The sequence below is a fragment of the Pristis pectinata genome, chromosome 15, assembly GCF_009764475.1.
Source record: "Pristis pectinata isolate sPriPec2 chromosome 15, sPriPec2.1.pri, whole genome shotgun sequence".
NCBI lineage: Eukaryota > Metazoa > Chordata > Chondrichthyes > Rhinopristiformes > Pristidae > Pristis > Pristis pectinata.
Genome location: NC_067419.1, coordinates 23,656,121 through 23,672,821, shown reverse-complemented (window position 1 = coordinate 23,672,821; position 16,701 = coordinate 23,656,121). Strand labels below are relative to the sequence as shown.

At 38.0% G+C, this 16,701-nt stretch overlaps 1 protein-coding gene across 3 annotated transcripts; it reads left to right on the top strand.

Moving 5' to 3' along the window:
- The first annotated feature begins 9,192 nt into the window (after nucleotides 1-9,192).
- gpr19 (G protein-coupled receptor 19) lies at nucleotides 9,193-16,072 on the top strand. 3 transcript variants are annotated; one of them, XM_052030554.1, is made up of 3 exons: nucleotides 9,193-9,281; nucleotides 9,821-10,141; nucleotides 14,184-16,072. In XM_052030554.1, exon 3 carries the CDS (start codon nucleotides 14,204-14,206, stop codon nucleotides 15,434-15,436), a length of 1,233 nt encoding a protein of 410 aa, XP_051886514.1. In that variant the 5' UTR covers nucleotides 9,193-9,281; nucleotides 9,821-10,141; nucleotides 14,184-14,203; the 3' UTR covers nucleotides 15,437-16,072. The 3 variants fall into 3 exon arrangements, with proteins under 3 accessions (XP_051886514.1, XP_051886517.1, XP_051886515.1); XM_052030557.1 differs by lacking the exon at nucleotides 9,821-10,141 and having other exon boundaries at nucleotides 9,194-9,281; XM_052030555.1 differs by lacking the exons at nucleotides 9,193-9,281; nucleotides 9,821-10,141 and adding an exon at nucleotides 13,602-13,714.
- The last annotated feature ends 629 nt before the right edge of the window (nucleotides 16,073-16,701 follow it).

Here is a 16,701-nt window from a genome sequence, read left to right as displayed (position 1 = left end):
TGACTTCTCTTCACTGCACGCCAATGTCAGGTCAGCCCAGTGTATGGAACTCTGGCACAGTATTCCACAAGAGTGAAACCTACATCAATACATATCTTTGTCCAAACCCACCAAATAAGAGTCTGTATTAAAGAATGGGTGAGAATATAAGCTGACACTGGACACGGATGTCTTGAAATCAGAGAGAATAACAGAGTATGAACTATCCTTCCACCATCTGAAGGCAAGTTCCCCAATTGCCCATCCTTAATTGACTTGAGAAGATGGCAGTGAGTAATCATCTTGAACTGCTGCAGTACATTGGTGAAGGTACTCCCAAGGTGCTGTTGGGAATGGAGTTTCAGGAATTAGACCCAGCAACAATGAAGGACTGCTGGTATATTCCCAAAGCAGAATGGCATGTGACTCAGAGGCGAACCTCCAGGTATGATGTTCCCATGTGCTTACTGCCCTTGTCCTTTTTGGTCGTAGAGGTCACAGGTGTGGGAAGCCCAGGTGAGTAACTACAATGCATTTTGTATATGGGACACAAAGCAATCTCTGTGTGCCAGTGGTGTAAGGAATAAATGTTAGCGTAACATATCAGGTAACAGTCAAGTGGACTGCTTTTTTCCTAGATGCTCTTAAGTTTCTTGACAATAGTTGGAGTTGCATTCATCCAGGCAAGTGAAGAATATTCCATCACGCTCCCGATGTGCCTAATAGTGGAAAGGCCTTGGTGTATCGGGAGGTGAGCCACTTGCCACAGTTTGTGGTTGGGCAAGTTGAATTTCGGGTCAATGGTGACTCCCAGGATATTGATGGTGGGAAACCCAGAGATGGTAATCCAATTGAATGTCAAGGGTTAAACTCTATCTTGTCGTGAATGGTCACTGCCTTGCATTTTTGTGCATGAATGTTACTTGCTACATTTCAGCCTATGCCTGAAAGTTGCCTAGGTCTTACTACATGCAGGCATGGACTGATTCATTGGAAATAGAATTGAACATTGTGCAGTCTGCAAAAACTCCATTTCTGACCTTGTGATGGAAGGAAAATCATCGATGAAGCAGCAGAGAATGACTGAGCCCAAGACACTGTCCAGAGGAACTTTGAAGAGAAGCCCTGGGGTCCTGATGATTGACTTCAAACAATCACAACCACCTCCTTTGTGTGCAGTACAATCCCAAGAATAAGAGTGTTTTATGTTTGCTGCCCACTGGCTTCAGTTTTATCAGGGTTCCATGTTGTCACATTCAGTCAAATAGTGCCTTGCAATGGAGAGCAAGTGCCACTTGATGGAACTCTCAACCACAACTTCCATCACTTTGACAATGACTGAGTGAAGACTGAATGGATTTGTTCTGCTTTTTGTGATCAAGATAACACTGTCACCAGTTGTGTTGCAGAGCAATTGTGAATGAGTGTCTGCTGGTTTAATTTAACGGTGAACTAAGCTTAGTCACAAGCAATGTTATTGTTTGCTTAGTATACATAAAAACACTAAATACTGTTAAATAGGGGAAGAGCAAATTCTTAACGTAATTACATACAAGGAGCATGCCCTACCAATGCCAGTTAGTTCTGCATATTCCTGGATATCATAATGTACAATGTATTTTTTTGAAATTAGTAATATGCACTTGGGCTTCTAATACAGATGCCTCTCTAATTTGCTTCCACTTTTTATTGTTTAGGCCTGTTCGTGTTTTTTGCAACTCAATTACTACTTGAAAATCTTACTTCCTGATCATACAAGATAAACAGATGATTACTATTTTTAATTTACATAGTATGACTTACAATTGCAGAAATGTCATTACCAAACTAATCTATGGATTGATGTCAGCCTTTGCCAAGGTGATCCACTTTTTCCACAGGGATTGCTGTGTGTCCTATCTATAATATGCGCTGCAGGTACTCTCCTGGTTTGCATTGTGGACTTCTATTGCCTGTTGGGAATGGCAATGTTGTGCAGTAGGGTCAAGCTGATAGACAAGCTTTGATTTGCAGATGTCTAATGTAGGACCCACTTTCTTACAAGCTTCAATAAACATGTCATCGATGATATGGAACTTGGCCTCCAAATGTGCACAAATACTTTTATATTTTCTGTACCACAGCATAATTATTGATGTTGGAGTGATGTTTATTCTAGCATAGAGGTGATAGAAGTTGAACACAGTCCCATTCATCCTATAGAGTAACTTAGCCATTGCAACAGATTGTTTGAAGATCAAGACCTCAAACCCACCACTAAGCCCATTGCTTAATAGACAGTAGTGATCTCTGACCTCCTCAGCTCTTCAGGGACATGACCATCAAAAGCTGGTGTCTCAATAAACTTGAGGGATACCACGAGCACTGTGCAAAGTCATCCAAATCAATTGGCAAGAAACTAATGTCACCACTCTTCCAGGCCAATATAAAAGGTCTAATTACATTCAGCCAGCTTCAAAGGGCAGGCCATATCATTTGTATCCTCAACACCAAACTCCCTGCACAGGCACTCTATTCTGAGCTCTGTCATGAGAAGAGCTTCCAAGAAGGACAAAGAAAATGCTTAAAGGATGTTCTCAAAGCCTCTTTGAAAACAATGTAATATTGTCACCAATTCATGGGAATACCTGACCCATGACCAATCGCAGACAGCATTGAGGTATTTTTGATTTTTATTGTTTAGATGTGTTTATATTCATTTGCAATTCAATTACTGATACAAGAGAAGCAAACTATGCCTATTTATCATTTAAATGGGGTGACCTGAATCTCTTAGCCAAGAGCATGCAAAAGCCCACCTTCCATATTACCCCCCACCACCACCAAACATCTCCTTTCTCACCTGTGGCAGCTCTGTGGGTCTCACACTGGCCTTGTCAAACACTTCAGAGCCCAAAGAATGATAGTGAGAACAAGTTATCCTTGATCCTGAGGGATTGCTTATAAAGAGAAAAAAGAAGAATCTGCAAAACACCCCATGCTCTTTGATATCCATGACAATGATGAAGGCTTAACAAATTTTATGCATATAATTAATTATTGGAACAAAATCTGCAATGAAGACTGCAGAGAATGCAGCTAACTTCAATTTATGTTACTCTAATTAACAAAATAAAATGCTTCCTTATTCTATTCACTACAAATTAGTGCAGCCTTTAGTGCTCCCTTTTGTGTGGAAATTCAGCTTAGGCACAACAAAATGCTTTTACTTTGATTGGTTTTAAAATTATGTTTATTTTGAAGGGATGGCACAGAAGTAAATGAGTACATGTGGAAATTCTCAATCTCAATTGTCATGAGCCATTTTGACCAATGAGAGATTCCTTTTTGCTGATCTAACTCTACAGTTTGACACTCAAGACTGTTGGATTACTTGCAAAAAAAAAGCAACAGAAATGGGAGGGCATAGAGAACCACTTCAAGGAACCAAATAAAAAGCATGCCAAAAAGCTATACTGCAGTCTATCAATCAAGAATAATACCGGCCATTACAGGTTATACTGTCACTGTTCAGGAAAGAAACCATATAGAACCAAAGCATGTTGGAATTTTATGGCTCCAGGAATACCTTCAATAAAATAGCTATAAAAATAATGCTGTGTGTATCAGCAATGTTTTAAATACATTACCATTATTTTTCACTTGTACATTAGAATATGTTAAATTTGGAATTATAAATATGTATGTCTCATCGATATTCAAAAAATATTATTGGGAACATAAAAATGGTATATTAATGGTGTAGGGAAATAATTTGTCCCTTATTTTCAATTTTGGAGAATGCTAACTGTAAGTCTTTTGAACATCTGAACAGCTCCCTCAGAGGATAACAATGAATATGGAGATGGTATGTGATATCCATAATATGTGACACCTGAATAAAAATTACCCTAGCTATTGCCATATCATCTATCATAATCTTTCTTTTAAAGACTCTGTACAGACTCTACAAAAATAACTGATTTGATACACTCCAGTGAAACAGTTTTTAAAAATGAACAATTCCTACAGTAAATTTAGAATGTTCTGGTTGTAATATTGATATATTTATGATATGTTGTGGCTTTCTCTTTGGTGTCTAGTTATTTGTGATCACTGGTTAACTTTAAATTAAACATGATTAAGAATTTTTGCTGGATATACTGTATCTATGCTAAACTTTTTAAAAATGTAAGCAATTAGATATTCCTCCCAGCTCATTGCTGTATCATTTCAGTCATTTGTTGTGATTATTTTTCCAAGTTGGAAGTACTTGAAAGTTTAAAGTAAATAGTTTGTGTTTATATCCCAAATGAAATAAGATTCCAGTGTAATGGAAAGCAATGTTCCTCCATATAAAATTTTTCATCAGATTCTTTGTAACAATATTAGTGAAGTCATCTAAGTTGAACAATTCTTGGCTGATATTTGTATAATCAAACCACACAACCTCCATAATATCAGTATATAAATCTACCATCTATTCTATTAGTTATTATATTGGAACCTTGTTGAAATAAATCAAGGTTTTTTGATAAATTATATCTTGTTCAGACCTCCTTCATACCCATCAGGATCTATTATCCCATAATGTTGTACACTAGCTCAAATAGAGCTCCATCTACTCAATTCTGCTGATCTACCATAACCTAATCTTTGAGCATCAATGTGAATTTTCTCCATTTTTAACACCACACATCTGCGGAGAAGACAGTTGAGACAGGGCTTCACTTGAACTAGGCTGAGACCAATGTCCCAGTAAATTTATTAACTCCGGCTGTAGATAAGGGGGAAGGGGTGGGTGGTTGGTGAGGGGAAACTTAGAAAGGGAAACAGAGTTAACATTCCAAGATAAAGACCATTTGGCTGAATTGGGGAAGAGAGAAAGAAGTTAGTTTTAAGTTGGGAGTGTGGTGATGGATAGGATGAAGGGAGTATCTGTGATATAGTGAGGCCGTGGTTGCTGTGGGGATATGTTGTAGAGGTCCTCCAGTCAAATGGTTTAATGGGGATAGTTAGAGATATCCACCTCTAACATTCATCCCTGGATTGAAAGACCTGACATTTCAGGCACAGAATCTCATTAAGACATAGTGACTGAATCGTCTTTTTTATGTGGTTCATTGAAAGTGACAGGTCAGGTTGAAAGGTTAAAACAGCATGCAAGATCCTTGGCTTTACAAGTTGAAGCATAAAGCATAAACACAAGGAAGACATAAAGAATCTTCATAAAACACTAGTTCGACCACAGTTGGAGCATTATGTCCACTTTTGGTCATCACATTTAGAAATGATCTGAAGGCTTTGGAGACTGTGTAGAAGAGAGTTACTGGGACGATTTCAGGAATGAGAGAGCTATGTTATATGCACAGACTTGGAACATAAGAGGTTGTGAGATCTGATGGGGGCATTTAAAATCATTAAGGGAGTAGGTAGAGGGGGTAAATAGAAATTGTTACCATTGATGTTGGTGTCAAGAAGTTGGAGATGCAGGATTAAGGTGACTGGCAAAAGAACCAAAAGTGACAAGAGGAAAACTTTTTTTTAACATAGAGTAATTAGCTACAGGTGCCTGAGATTCAACTGTAGCATTTAAAGAAAAAGTGGATAAGTATCGGAAAAGAAAGAATTTGGAGGACTGTGGGGAGAAAAATGGGGTGGGGTGAAACTCACTGGATTCCTCTTACTTAGAGCCAGTATGGACTCAGCGGGCCGAATGGTCTGCTTCTTGGATGCAATCATTCTGCAATGCTGTATCCTGAAGGAATAAGTATTGAGCCACCTGATAAAATAGTGAACTATAGGGGGAGACGAGAATACAGTTATGGGAAACAGGTGTTTGGCAAACCTCCAAGTTGTTCTTTGAAGAGATGACAAATCTTAAGTAAATCAAGGATTAGGTGAATTTCTGTAAAGCTTTTGAAGCCGCTTACATGGGACAATGGTCTATGAGGTTAGAAGCGCAGCGCACACAGCATGCTTTAGAAACAGATCAATGATTGTCTCCGTCTGGAATTATCCTTTCGAAAGTTAAACACTGATGGGAATTTTCACCATTTTGTTCCAAATTTCAGTGGTCCCAAATTTCAGTGATAAGCACGCATTTTCAAAGATGTGGTAATCCATTTATACAGGACATTTATGATTTATTTGCAAAGTTATAATTGACGGGTGTAGCATTCACTTTGTAATTTAAAACAGTTTCGGAATTGATCAAAGAAAACGCGTGATCTTGCTGGGTTCGAAAAAGTATGCATGTGTCATAAAAAGATATGTTGACATTTTATGCTAATTAGAGAAAATATTGTATAAATAATGCTGTAAATGGAAACATTCAAGCAGTTCATTCATCAAATTCCGTAAAAGGCAGTCACGTTTGCTTCTAACTTGCATCCGGAGGTCATGAAAGTAATTTGGTGTGCCACGGTGCCCGAAAAGTTCTGTCACCCCCTTTCCACCTACCACCAGATGGAATTAAATTCTAAGACCAAATGAAGCTGTGTTCTAAAAGGTGGTCTAGTCAACCACCTGCATAGTTCTACAATTTATATGGGATATTAATTACAGTTATGGCCGTTCCCGTCTAATCTTTGTTCATTTTGAACAGCGTTGCATTGTGGCTGACCTCCGTTCTATTCTGTGTTTTCTCAGCTCTTTGCATTTCCCTTTGTAACAGTGCTCTGCAAACTGCCGTTCAATCGAGTTGAGACTATTAGCAGTGCTATAATTGCACTTTGCGTTCACTGGACAAATTTCTTACAGTTAAGTCGACACCTTTCAGAGTACAAAAAAAAAAGAAGTGCCGAGGGGGAAAGATCTTCTCCTGTGCTTAACATCACACTAAAATGCCTCGCCATCTGCACTCAGCTGTAGGTTGTTTCCAAAAATGGCGCTGGTCGGCTGGAAGCAGCAGACTCCAACAGTTCAGTCGTCAACAGTTCCCAATGAATTGATGTTAGGAACAAAATCTCACACGCAACAAGGTAGTCTTTAGTCCAAAATTATTCACCGTAAACAATGTTGCTGAAACACGTCTACCAAAAACTAAACAGAATCAAGCTTTTTACCTATCAACATTGCTGACTGACGATGAAGCAAAAGGGGAAGGCGCTGTATCTGCATTACCTCAACGTTTCTATAATCCTAGAGCCGCGCGTTACGCTTTAAGTCTGTGCTAATGATATGGAATCAGATTCTGAAAATAACAAAACTAAATGTCCACAATGAAACAAAACATTCACAGATGCAAGAGGTACTTGAGTTCAAGAAAACAAAATCTCCACTATCGATAATTAACAAAAACGGGTTCATTTATTTGCAGCAGAGATATATGGTTCTATTCTAGAAATCAAATGAATAGCCTTGCAGCTGGTCCTCTTCCCGTCCTGTTCTCAACAGTTACCAGGATCCCATGGTGACCATCAGTAAAGGACTCATCTCTTCAGCAATCAGACGGAGTCCTGGCAACAAACACGTCACTGCAACCAGGGTATCAGTCGTCCAGTAAGCGGGGCTACCACTCGATTTAATCTATATTTGGTCTGTATAATTTGCAACTACTACACAGAAAACGGGTTTATAAGTGTTATCAACGATTGAAATCCTGTGATGCTAATGAAACAGGAACCGAATAAAGTATTCTGGAAGAGTGTGTTCTGACAAAACAGCATGCTTTCTAATGTATCACTCATAGAATGATGCAAGTGAAAAGCAAAACAGGTATAAGGTGTGGTATAAAAGCAGAAAAGGCTGGAAAAAATCTCAGCAGGTCAGGCAGCATCTGTGGAAAGAGAAAGTTAATGTTTCAGGTCCAAGACCTTCCATCATAACTCTTCGACTTTCCACAGATGCTGCCTGACCTGCTGAGATTTTTCGGCATATTCTGTTTTTATTTCAGATTGCCAGCATCTGCCGTTATTTGATTTTCATGTACTCGAGAAAGCGTGGTCATTGTATTTTATCAATGCAAGTGTAGATGTAATGCTGATACCCAGCTTCAGGTCGCTGTTAATGAAAATTCTTTAAGGAATGGTAATAATTGGCCAATGCATTGCATTTTAATGTTTTATCGGACCGCGGGCTCAAATAAATTATGCAACGTTTACTGACAAACCTTTGACTTTGCGTAATTTTTAATGTCATTACTTATTTGGAGAGGTTTTGTTCAAATAACTCTTTTTCTGTAATATCATTAGTGTTTTAACACTTTAAACAAAAGATAAAACATCCCTTAATTTATAAATTTGGACTGTGCCTCTGAACTATATTTTGAAGTGTAACACCCAAGATGCTAGAGGAACTCATCGGGTTAGGCAGCATCTATGGAGGGAAATGACAGTCGACGTTTCGGGTCACACATGGAAGGAAAGGCAGCAGCTAATTTATGCATAGTGTGGTCTACAAACAGCAAAATAATAATGGCAAGATATCTGTTCCCTTAAGTGATGTGAGCCGAAGGCCAGGATACCAAAGATTCCCTTACTGTTCTTACGTCCCATGTCCACACGGGAAGACGATCTTAATTTCAGATTCCAAACAAAAAAGGGCACCTCACGTAGTCCTGCACATCCTCAGCAATGTACTCGAGTCTCAACCTGGATCATGATCTTTAATTTACGGAACTCACAACGTCTCAGACGCGAGAAGAGTAGAACTCATCCAAGGCAGATTCTCTGGGAATCGATCTTGGATCTTCGACCTGAAACATTAAACATGTTTCCATCCGAGTATTCTTAGCATTTTCTGTTTAATCTCTGAGAACACGTTTTTCCTGCCTAGTATTATGCTAATTCTAACAATGTTACATGAATATGTTTAACCGTGTGCAAAGACATTTAACCAATCACCTTCGGCCAAATTCGGGCTGTTAACCCTTCGCCTTACGACCGTGCGCACATTATGTTCAATGTCAGGGCGAGAAGTGATCGCGAAGAGAAGATTGGCTTCAAATGGAATGAGCTCTCCGTGGTCCTGAACAACTATTGTGAAAACAAGGTGAAAATCCTGACATTATTTCCAAGGACTGCTGAAATAGTTTCAAATGGAAAAGACAAAGTTTTGAGCGGGCCGAATCTGCTGTTTTTGTTTTGTTTCTAAATGAGTGGACTACATTGCTGAAATACATAAATATATAAAAAAAACTTCTAATAAATCTGGGAGGAAAATCACATGACAATCTCCCCACGTGACTGTTTTCTACGCAAGGGAGAAAAACGGCGCTTTGGCCAGGATACCCCGACATCTTGTTTCAATCCAGAGTAACAGCTTTTCGCCGTACGGGCAACCCACTGGGGAGCCGAGCCGGGGTTGAGCGCCCAGTGCAGGTATGCAATCCTAGCAGACTGGGGTTGTAGTAGTAGAGGGGTAATATAAACATCTCAATCTGGGCAGGTTGCTATAATTTGAGCTATTTTACTATGGGAGCAGAAGTCTGTCCAAAACCAAGCGTTTCTCCAGTTTAACAAAGAAATATACTGACCAAGTTAGGGAACAATTTTGCTTTTTTTGTTCTTTTATAACTGTAAATGGAACCAGGATAGGTTCTTGCAGGAGGCAGTTGTTTCTCCGTGCGAAGAATCACAAAATAAAAACAGTACAAAGCGTTTTGGATACGATGGATCCTTCTTCGGGTGAGAGGTATGAACAATGGTAATCGGTTAGGATGAAATACCTGATCGGAAGTGGTAACAGTTGCTACAGATCAGCGGTTATGAGCTCGCGATTAATCTGCCAATTCTTGACCGCATCTTCTCAATCGATCTGTGTTCCTGTGACTCACTAGGAGAACGTGATCTCGAAGTTGTAATTTCCACTAGCTGAAGAAACCGCAGTTTCATGTTATTCCCTTTCTTCCACGTCCTAGGTTCTGGACTTTAGGTCCCTCGCGTTATAGCTACAGGGTATCAAGGACTTCGGCCATGAAAGTGATCTGAAACCAATTTCCCACTAGCAAGACTGACCACGTTAAGCCAGGAGCTTTTAAAATTGCAATTGTCAATACGGATACAATTTTCCTTTTTTTGATTGCTTATTGCCTTTTTGAAAAGGCAAAGAGGTATTCTGATGAGTTTAGAATGAGTCTGCTTCATCAAAAGCAGAAGACAATGCCCACAAATAAACAAAAACAGGATTTTTAAGTCATCTAAAACTAAATTGAAACATCGCGGGCTCTTCAATTGACCAGGTAAGGGAAAGCAATGCAACAGTATACATTTACATCTGCGATCATTGCTTACGTGTTCAGCGATTTATCGTGTTATTGCCAACAACTTTTTAATAATTCCACGATCATATTGTGTTAATGTACATATATGGGCGGGCTCCTTAGCTAATGATTTACTCCGAATGATTATTACTACGGGACCTGTGAATCACCGATCTGTGATTTGTTCCAGACGCCACATGCAAACATTCCTCTCCCGGGGGTATTTTTGTTCAATAATGAGATGTTTCATGTAATACAACAAACAGTATCACAGCAATAAATTGATTTATAAGGAACGTGACAAGACTACAATGGCAATAACCGTCCTCCCAATTTTAAAAATTCTCTCTGATTATGTGTATTAATAAACGTACATCTTAACGAAATAAGGTTTAAAATATTAAGGATTTGTAAATTCTGTGTTGAATAACAAGTAAATTATTTGGTGGATATTTTCTTAAAACGTCATATTAGGACACCAGCAGACCAAGAGGTTCTGTTAGTTTGACCTGTGTTAATTGTTCTTCCGGAAGGACCTCACCTCCCGTGTCCCCACCGCTTTCTCATTTCTTAAATGATTTCATTTTCATCATTCTGCCTGATCAAAATTACTGATATCAGCTCCAGAGTTATCAATTTGAATAATCCCTTGTCCAACAATATAGTTTAGTACATAATATTCTGAATAAACCTTTTCAATATAATTCATTAACATCTTCTCTTCAACATCTAAGTACTGTTTTTGCCGTTTTTGGCCACCAGAACTGGAAGAATTTCTCAAGATGTGGTTGATCGCATAATCGCAAGATTTGATCATGGCTTACATTCTATTGTTTTGAATTGTTTTCTATTTACTGGTCAGGAGCCTGGAATCTGCCAAAACCTTTGAGTTTCTTTCAGGTTAATCTTTAGGTATTACATTTGTTCAAATGAAATGTTGTCTTATACTTTTGGATTCACTCATGTAGTTTGTCTAAACCAAGTCTACTGATCCATCTTGTTTACTGACATTTACAAGACAATTACTTTGCATTCAGTTTCTGAATCCAAACCGTAGTAAATTAAGCAAAGAAGATGTAGTCCTAATCAGAATTTAGCAAATTAGAAACACTGAATTCCTGTGCTGCCTACACAATGCTTCCCCACTATGAGTCATCTGACCAGTATGTCTTGTTCTTGCCCTTAAGACAATTTATTACCCATTTCCCAAAGTTACCCTGAATCTCATAATCTTGCATTTAGCCCCAGTTTACAATGCTTTTTGGCATTACAGATACATAACTTCCCAGATAGGTTGGTTATGCAAGCATATTGGCTGCTGTTTATCGGATCATTGTGTGCATAAAATCAAGTTTATTCCTCAATCATAATCCATATAACACTGAGTCTACTTATGATTCAAGACATTCAAATGTTATAACATATCTTTTGTTCTGCAGAAACCCCCCCCCCCAATAAATTTTACATTGCAGTTTCAGCTAAGCATCTTCAAACTTTGTTAATCACTAAGCTGCTTTCAATTCACAGTTTTAAGGTGATTCTCTCATTTTGGTTTTGAGATGTAGAAAGGGTTTAGATTATTAGAAACATCTGACAGCAACAAGTTAAGAACATGAGAACAGTACAATGCATAAATGAGTATAAAACAATTGACATATAGGGAAGGTCTAAATTACTTAAGGAGCTGCATCGTCCAGCCCATCTCCTTCTAACTGCATAACTATCTCCTATCAATTCATGCTATACAAAATAAATGGCTTCATGTTTTCACTGGATGAAAGATTGAACTAAACATATTTAACATTTCAATCTAATATTCCAGATTACTTCATCTAAAGATGCATTTTTTTCTTAATGAGATCAAATACTCCAGATGTTTTAACAATGATTGCTGCTGGACTATTTTTTTCCCAGGTCACCATTCATTTGTTCTATTTGATGCTGAAGCTATGGCTGAAAGAGGAAACAGTTCTTAGTTTCTGTAACAGAAATGGAAAACATTGATTTCCTTTCAAGCAGGCTATTTATTCTCACCTGGAAGATCACCATCGTAATGGTGTTTTAATCAAAAACATTGTTTATTGGTGTAAGAAATGAAAGTGTTTCTTGTTATGCAATAATTAGGTCAGATGACACCATTACCCATTAAATAAACACATTACTCAGTGAGGTTGGATTTATCAATTTATATCAAAAAGTGCAACTGTCAATGGAAGCAAAAGAGAACATGGTAATGTTAGAAATCAAAATACAGCAAAAAAAAAAGTAAAGATATATTTGAGATGTGATTTCCAGTATGATTATCTGGACTCCAGTTTTATATTGTCAATTCTATCAAGTGAAACAAAACATTTGTTCATAAGAATGAAGTATAACTAATTCCTGCACAGGTATTTGGCATCTGCATAACTTCTTAGTAGGCCCTCGAAGTTGATTGATGACTGTTATGGCTACTGCCCCTCAATCCTGGCTGTACTGGAAACAAGAAGACAATCTACTCAGACAATATGACACTAATTCAGGCCAACCAATTGTACTGTCAGTTTCAGATTCTTGCAAAATGATATCAGATTAGATCCCAGCCTCTGTTTTGGAAATGGCTTGAATTTTGTACCGAGTGGAACAGAATTCTGGTGGAAAAACTAAACAACCTGGTCACTCTATAAAATTAGCACACAGTCTTTTTAATGCTCCCCTCTGAGATGCTTTAAGGTATGATTGCATGAATTGATAGAGGTCTTTTTTGATGGAGAGAATGTGTATCAAAATGTAGTTTAATTCTGGTCTCTATCTGCCAGTCTGAAAAGAATGGTGTAATATAATAAGTATTAACCTGTGTATTATCTGGTTGAATAGCTGCACTGCCTATATAATGTTGATGAAGAACAATTTATAATTGGAATGGATGAAAACCAAATAACATAGTTTGAGTCTGCAATCACTTTAAATGAAAGTAGTCAAGAAATATTAAACAAATCTCAAAATAGATTAGTATCAAATGTGCAGCAGTTTAATTGCAGCCAATAGAAAGCCACATTTAAAAACAATCTCAAGGCCAACACACTACCTGGAAACCCTGCAAATCTCAGTTTTCATACATTTGATATTAGCAGATAGCCTCATTATATACTTAAGGTAACTTCCTGCAAATGCTGGTGCGAGATATCTGTGTGGGAAAGTGGTTTGGAAGTTGCACACACAGTTTACTTCTGCCAGCTGTGCTGATCAGTGGAAGATGCTGGTGATCAGTTAGCACCTATATTTTCACTATGTCTTTAGACTGAGGGGGACTTGTTTGGATGTTGTCTGAGTAGATTGTCTTTTTGCTTCCAGTACAGCTAGGATTGGATGGCCACAATCAGTTTCAGCTGCCCACAGTTTAGCTTTAATGGCAGTTTAGAGATGTCACAGTGGCACAGCAAGTAGAGCTGCTGCTTCATAGCACCAGAGATATGGTTCAATCCTGACCTCTAGTGCTTTCTATGTGGAGTCTGCATGTTCTGTTACCATGTGGATTTTTCGTGGGCACTTTGGTTTTTCTCCCACACTCAGGTTGGTAGTGTAATTGGCCACTATAAATTGCCCATTGTGTGAAGTGGACTGGTAGGATCTGGGGAGAGTCAATGAGAATATGGGGAGAATAAAAATAGGACTATTGTAGGATTAACCTAAATGGATGACTGATTGTTGGTGTGGACTCAGTGGGACAAAGGGCCTGTTTTGTGCTGTATGTGTCTGACTCTATGACTATGACACCTACCACAAACATTATTATAGAGTGGGGTAAGCACTATTACAATTATTACAATTTTTTAACATGACAATCAATGCTTTTGACTCCACCCTTCACTGCATCAAAATGCGGCTGAATATTAGGATGGAAAGAAAAGGAGTTAAGATACAGCTATTTTTATGTTAAATTGAAAGTCACTTTTAGAAATCTGTTGTATTAAACATGTCAAATGTAAAGGAGAAGTGTTCAAATGAATAATATCTAATTTGTGTTTCTTCTTATCCCTAGATTAAGTATAAAACTTGAATATGGTGTCAGCTGAAATGAATCTTAATATGACATCCTCCATTACAATTCCAACAGCTACAACTTTGGGCAATTTCATTGAGGTATTAAACACATCATCTGGAGATAGTAGAGAACAACTCAATGGACAGAACCAGAGAGAAATGAATAATACCACATTTCAGGAACTTACGACAGGGGAAATTGTTGCTGTCAGCTTTATTTTTGGTGTGATCTGGCTCATTGCATTGTTTGGGAACTCACTTGTTTGCCTTGTAATCCACAGGAGTCGGAGGACACAATCAACAACCAATTACTTTGTGGTGTCTATGGCTTCAGCGGATTTGCTCATCAGTGTGGCCAGCACTCCCTTTGTCCTTTTGCATTTTACCACAGGGAGGTGGTTATTAGGGGATGTCATGTGCAAATTGGTTAGGTACATTCAGTACCTTACTCCTGGAGTGCAGATTTATGTCCTTCTCTCCATCTGTGTGGACAGATTTTATACCATTGTATATCCTTTGAGTTTCAAAGTGTCTAGGGAGAAGGCTAAGAAGATGATTGCAGCATCCTGGATTTTTGACGCTGCATTTGTATCTCCAACTTTGTTTTTCTATGGCACAGAAGGAGGTACCTGTAATTTGTTCCTACCCCAGTCCTGGAGCGGTGTCATCTATGGCACTGTTCACCTTTTGCTGGGATTTCTCATTCCATCTGTCCTCATCATACTATTTTACCAAAAAGTCATAAAATACATTTGGAGAATAGGTACAGATGGCAGGACCGTAAGGAGAACTATGAACATTGTACCTAGAACAAAGGTCAAAACAATCAAGATGTTTTTGATGTTAAATTGTTTGTTCTTGTTGTCTTGGTTTCCTTTTTATGTGGTTCAGATCTGGCAACCAGATCAGATGGATTACACAGGGTGTTCAGCACTCTTTCTATCCATCGCACTGGTGTCTTTTAGCTCTTCAGCATCTAAACCCAGCCTCTACTCAATCTTCAATGCAAACTTCAGGCGTGGTATGAAGGAGACTTTCTGCATGTCATCAATGAAATGTTACCGTAGCAATGCATACACCATCACTACCAGTTCCAGGATGGCAAAAAAGAATTATGTTGGTATCACTGACATTCCTGCACCCACCAAAACCATTACTAAAGATACAATATATGAAACATTTGACAGGGAAGCAAGAGAGAAAAAACTTGCATGGCCTATAAATTCAAATCCTCCAAATACATTTGTGTAAAGTATTGTTCAGGCTTCATTTGTTGGCTTCACTGTGTGAATGGAAATAAGACATTACATTGAAAAAACAAGATAAGGCATTCAATCAATGGAAAAGTCATTCCTCCAATAATTCTCCTATCACAGAATATTAAAATATTTAATATTTATATTGTTTGTAAAAGACCATGTATTATGCACAATCATGATCTCAACTGTGATTGCCTCATCTATTTAAAATATATTTTACAGCATCAAGAGCAAAGCAAATGATTCAGCTAGTAAAACAGCTCTACAGTATTTTTAAATCTAGGGCATTTCACTGAACTTCATGTTTTTAATGTAACTAATACCAGATGGTGTTTAGAAAAATCCAATAAAAATGAATCATATTTGTATTTACCTGTTTCTAGATATGCATTGCAGTGTAAGTGTTATTTTGTTTCAGAACAGTGTTGGAATACAGGAACTAATAACCAGAGAAGCAATATTAATTGTCATCACATTGATGGTAACTATTAAAAGGGTTTACTAAGTAACTATTATCATTCAGTGCCACTTAGTTTAATTTCTCACTGTATGACTATGTTATTTTGTTTGCACCACAGAACTATTGTGTAGTTACTAAAACATTTATTTGCACAGCTTGTGGACTGCACATAAAGAGGGCTTCATGTGGTATGTATCACCATACCAAGTTTTGTCTTCTGTCAAAATAAACTCATTATCAAGCTTAAAATGAATGACATTTTTTTAACATGTGGTAAAATTGTTCACTTTTAATAACCACTTCTACAATCATTTCTGATTCCACAAATATACGTGCTATCATTCTGCTACATTGGACTCAATGCCGCACCAGATTGTGGTGCTTGGGTATCACTGACATGTTGCTACTGGGACAAGCTACATTATAATTTCAGTTGCACAGGTAACAATGCTTCCATTCAATGCAGTTTATTTAGAAAATGAACTTTCAAAAACACACGAAGATAATTTAGTTCATGATAATCTGCAAATTTCAGTAGCAGCTGTGTTGCAGTTTTCAAAAATTGAAAATGAAGAACATAAGAAATAGGAGCAGGAGTAGGCCATCTGGCCCATCCAGCCTGCTCTCCCATTCAATAAGATTGTGGCTGATCTAGCTGTGGACTCAGCTCCACCTACCCGCCTTTCCCCCCATAACCCTTAATTCCCCTACTATGCAAAAATCTAACTGTGTCTTAAATATATTTAATGAGGTAGCCTCTACTGCTTCCCTGGGCAGAGAATTCCATAGATTCACTA

Excerpts from the sequence above, each read along its gene's own strand:
- gpr19 (XM_052030554.1), top strand. The coding sequence starts at position 14,204 with ATGGTGTCAGCTGAAATGAATCTTAATATGACATCCTCCATTACAATT.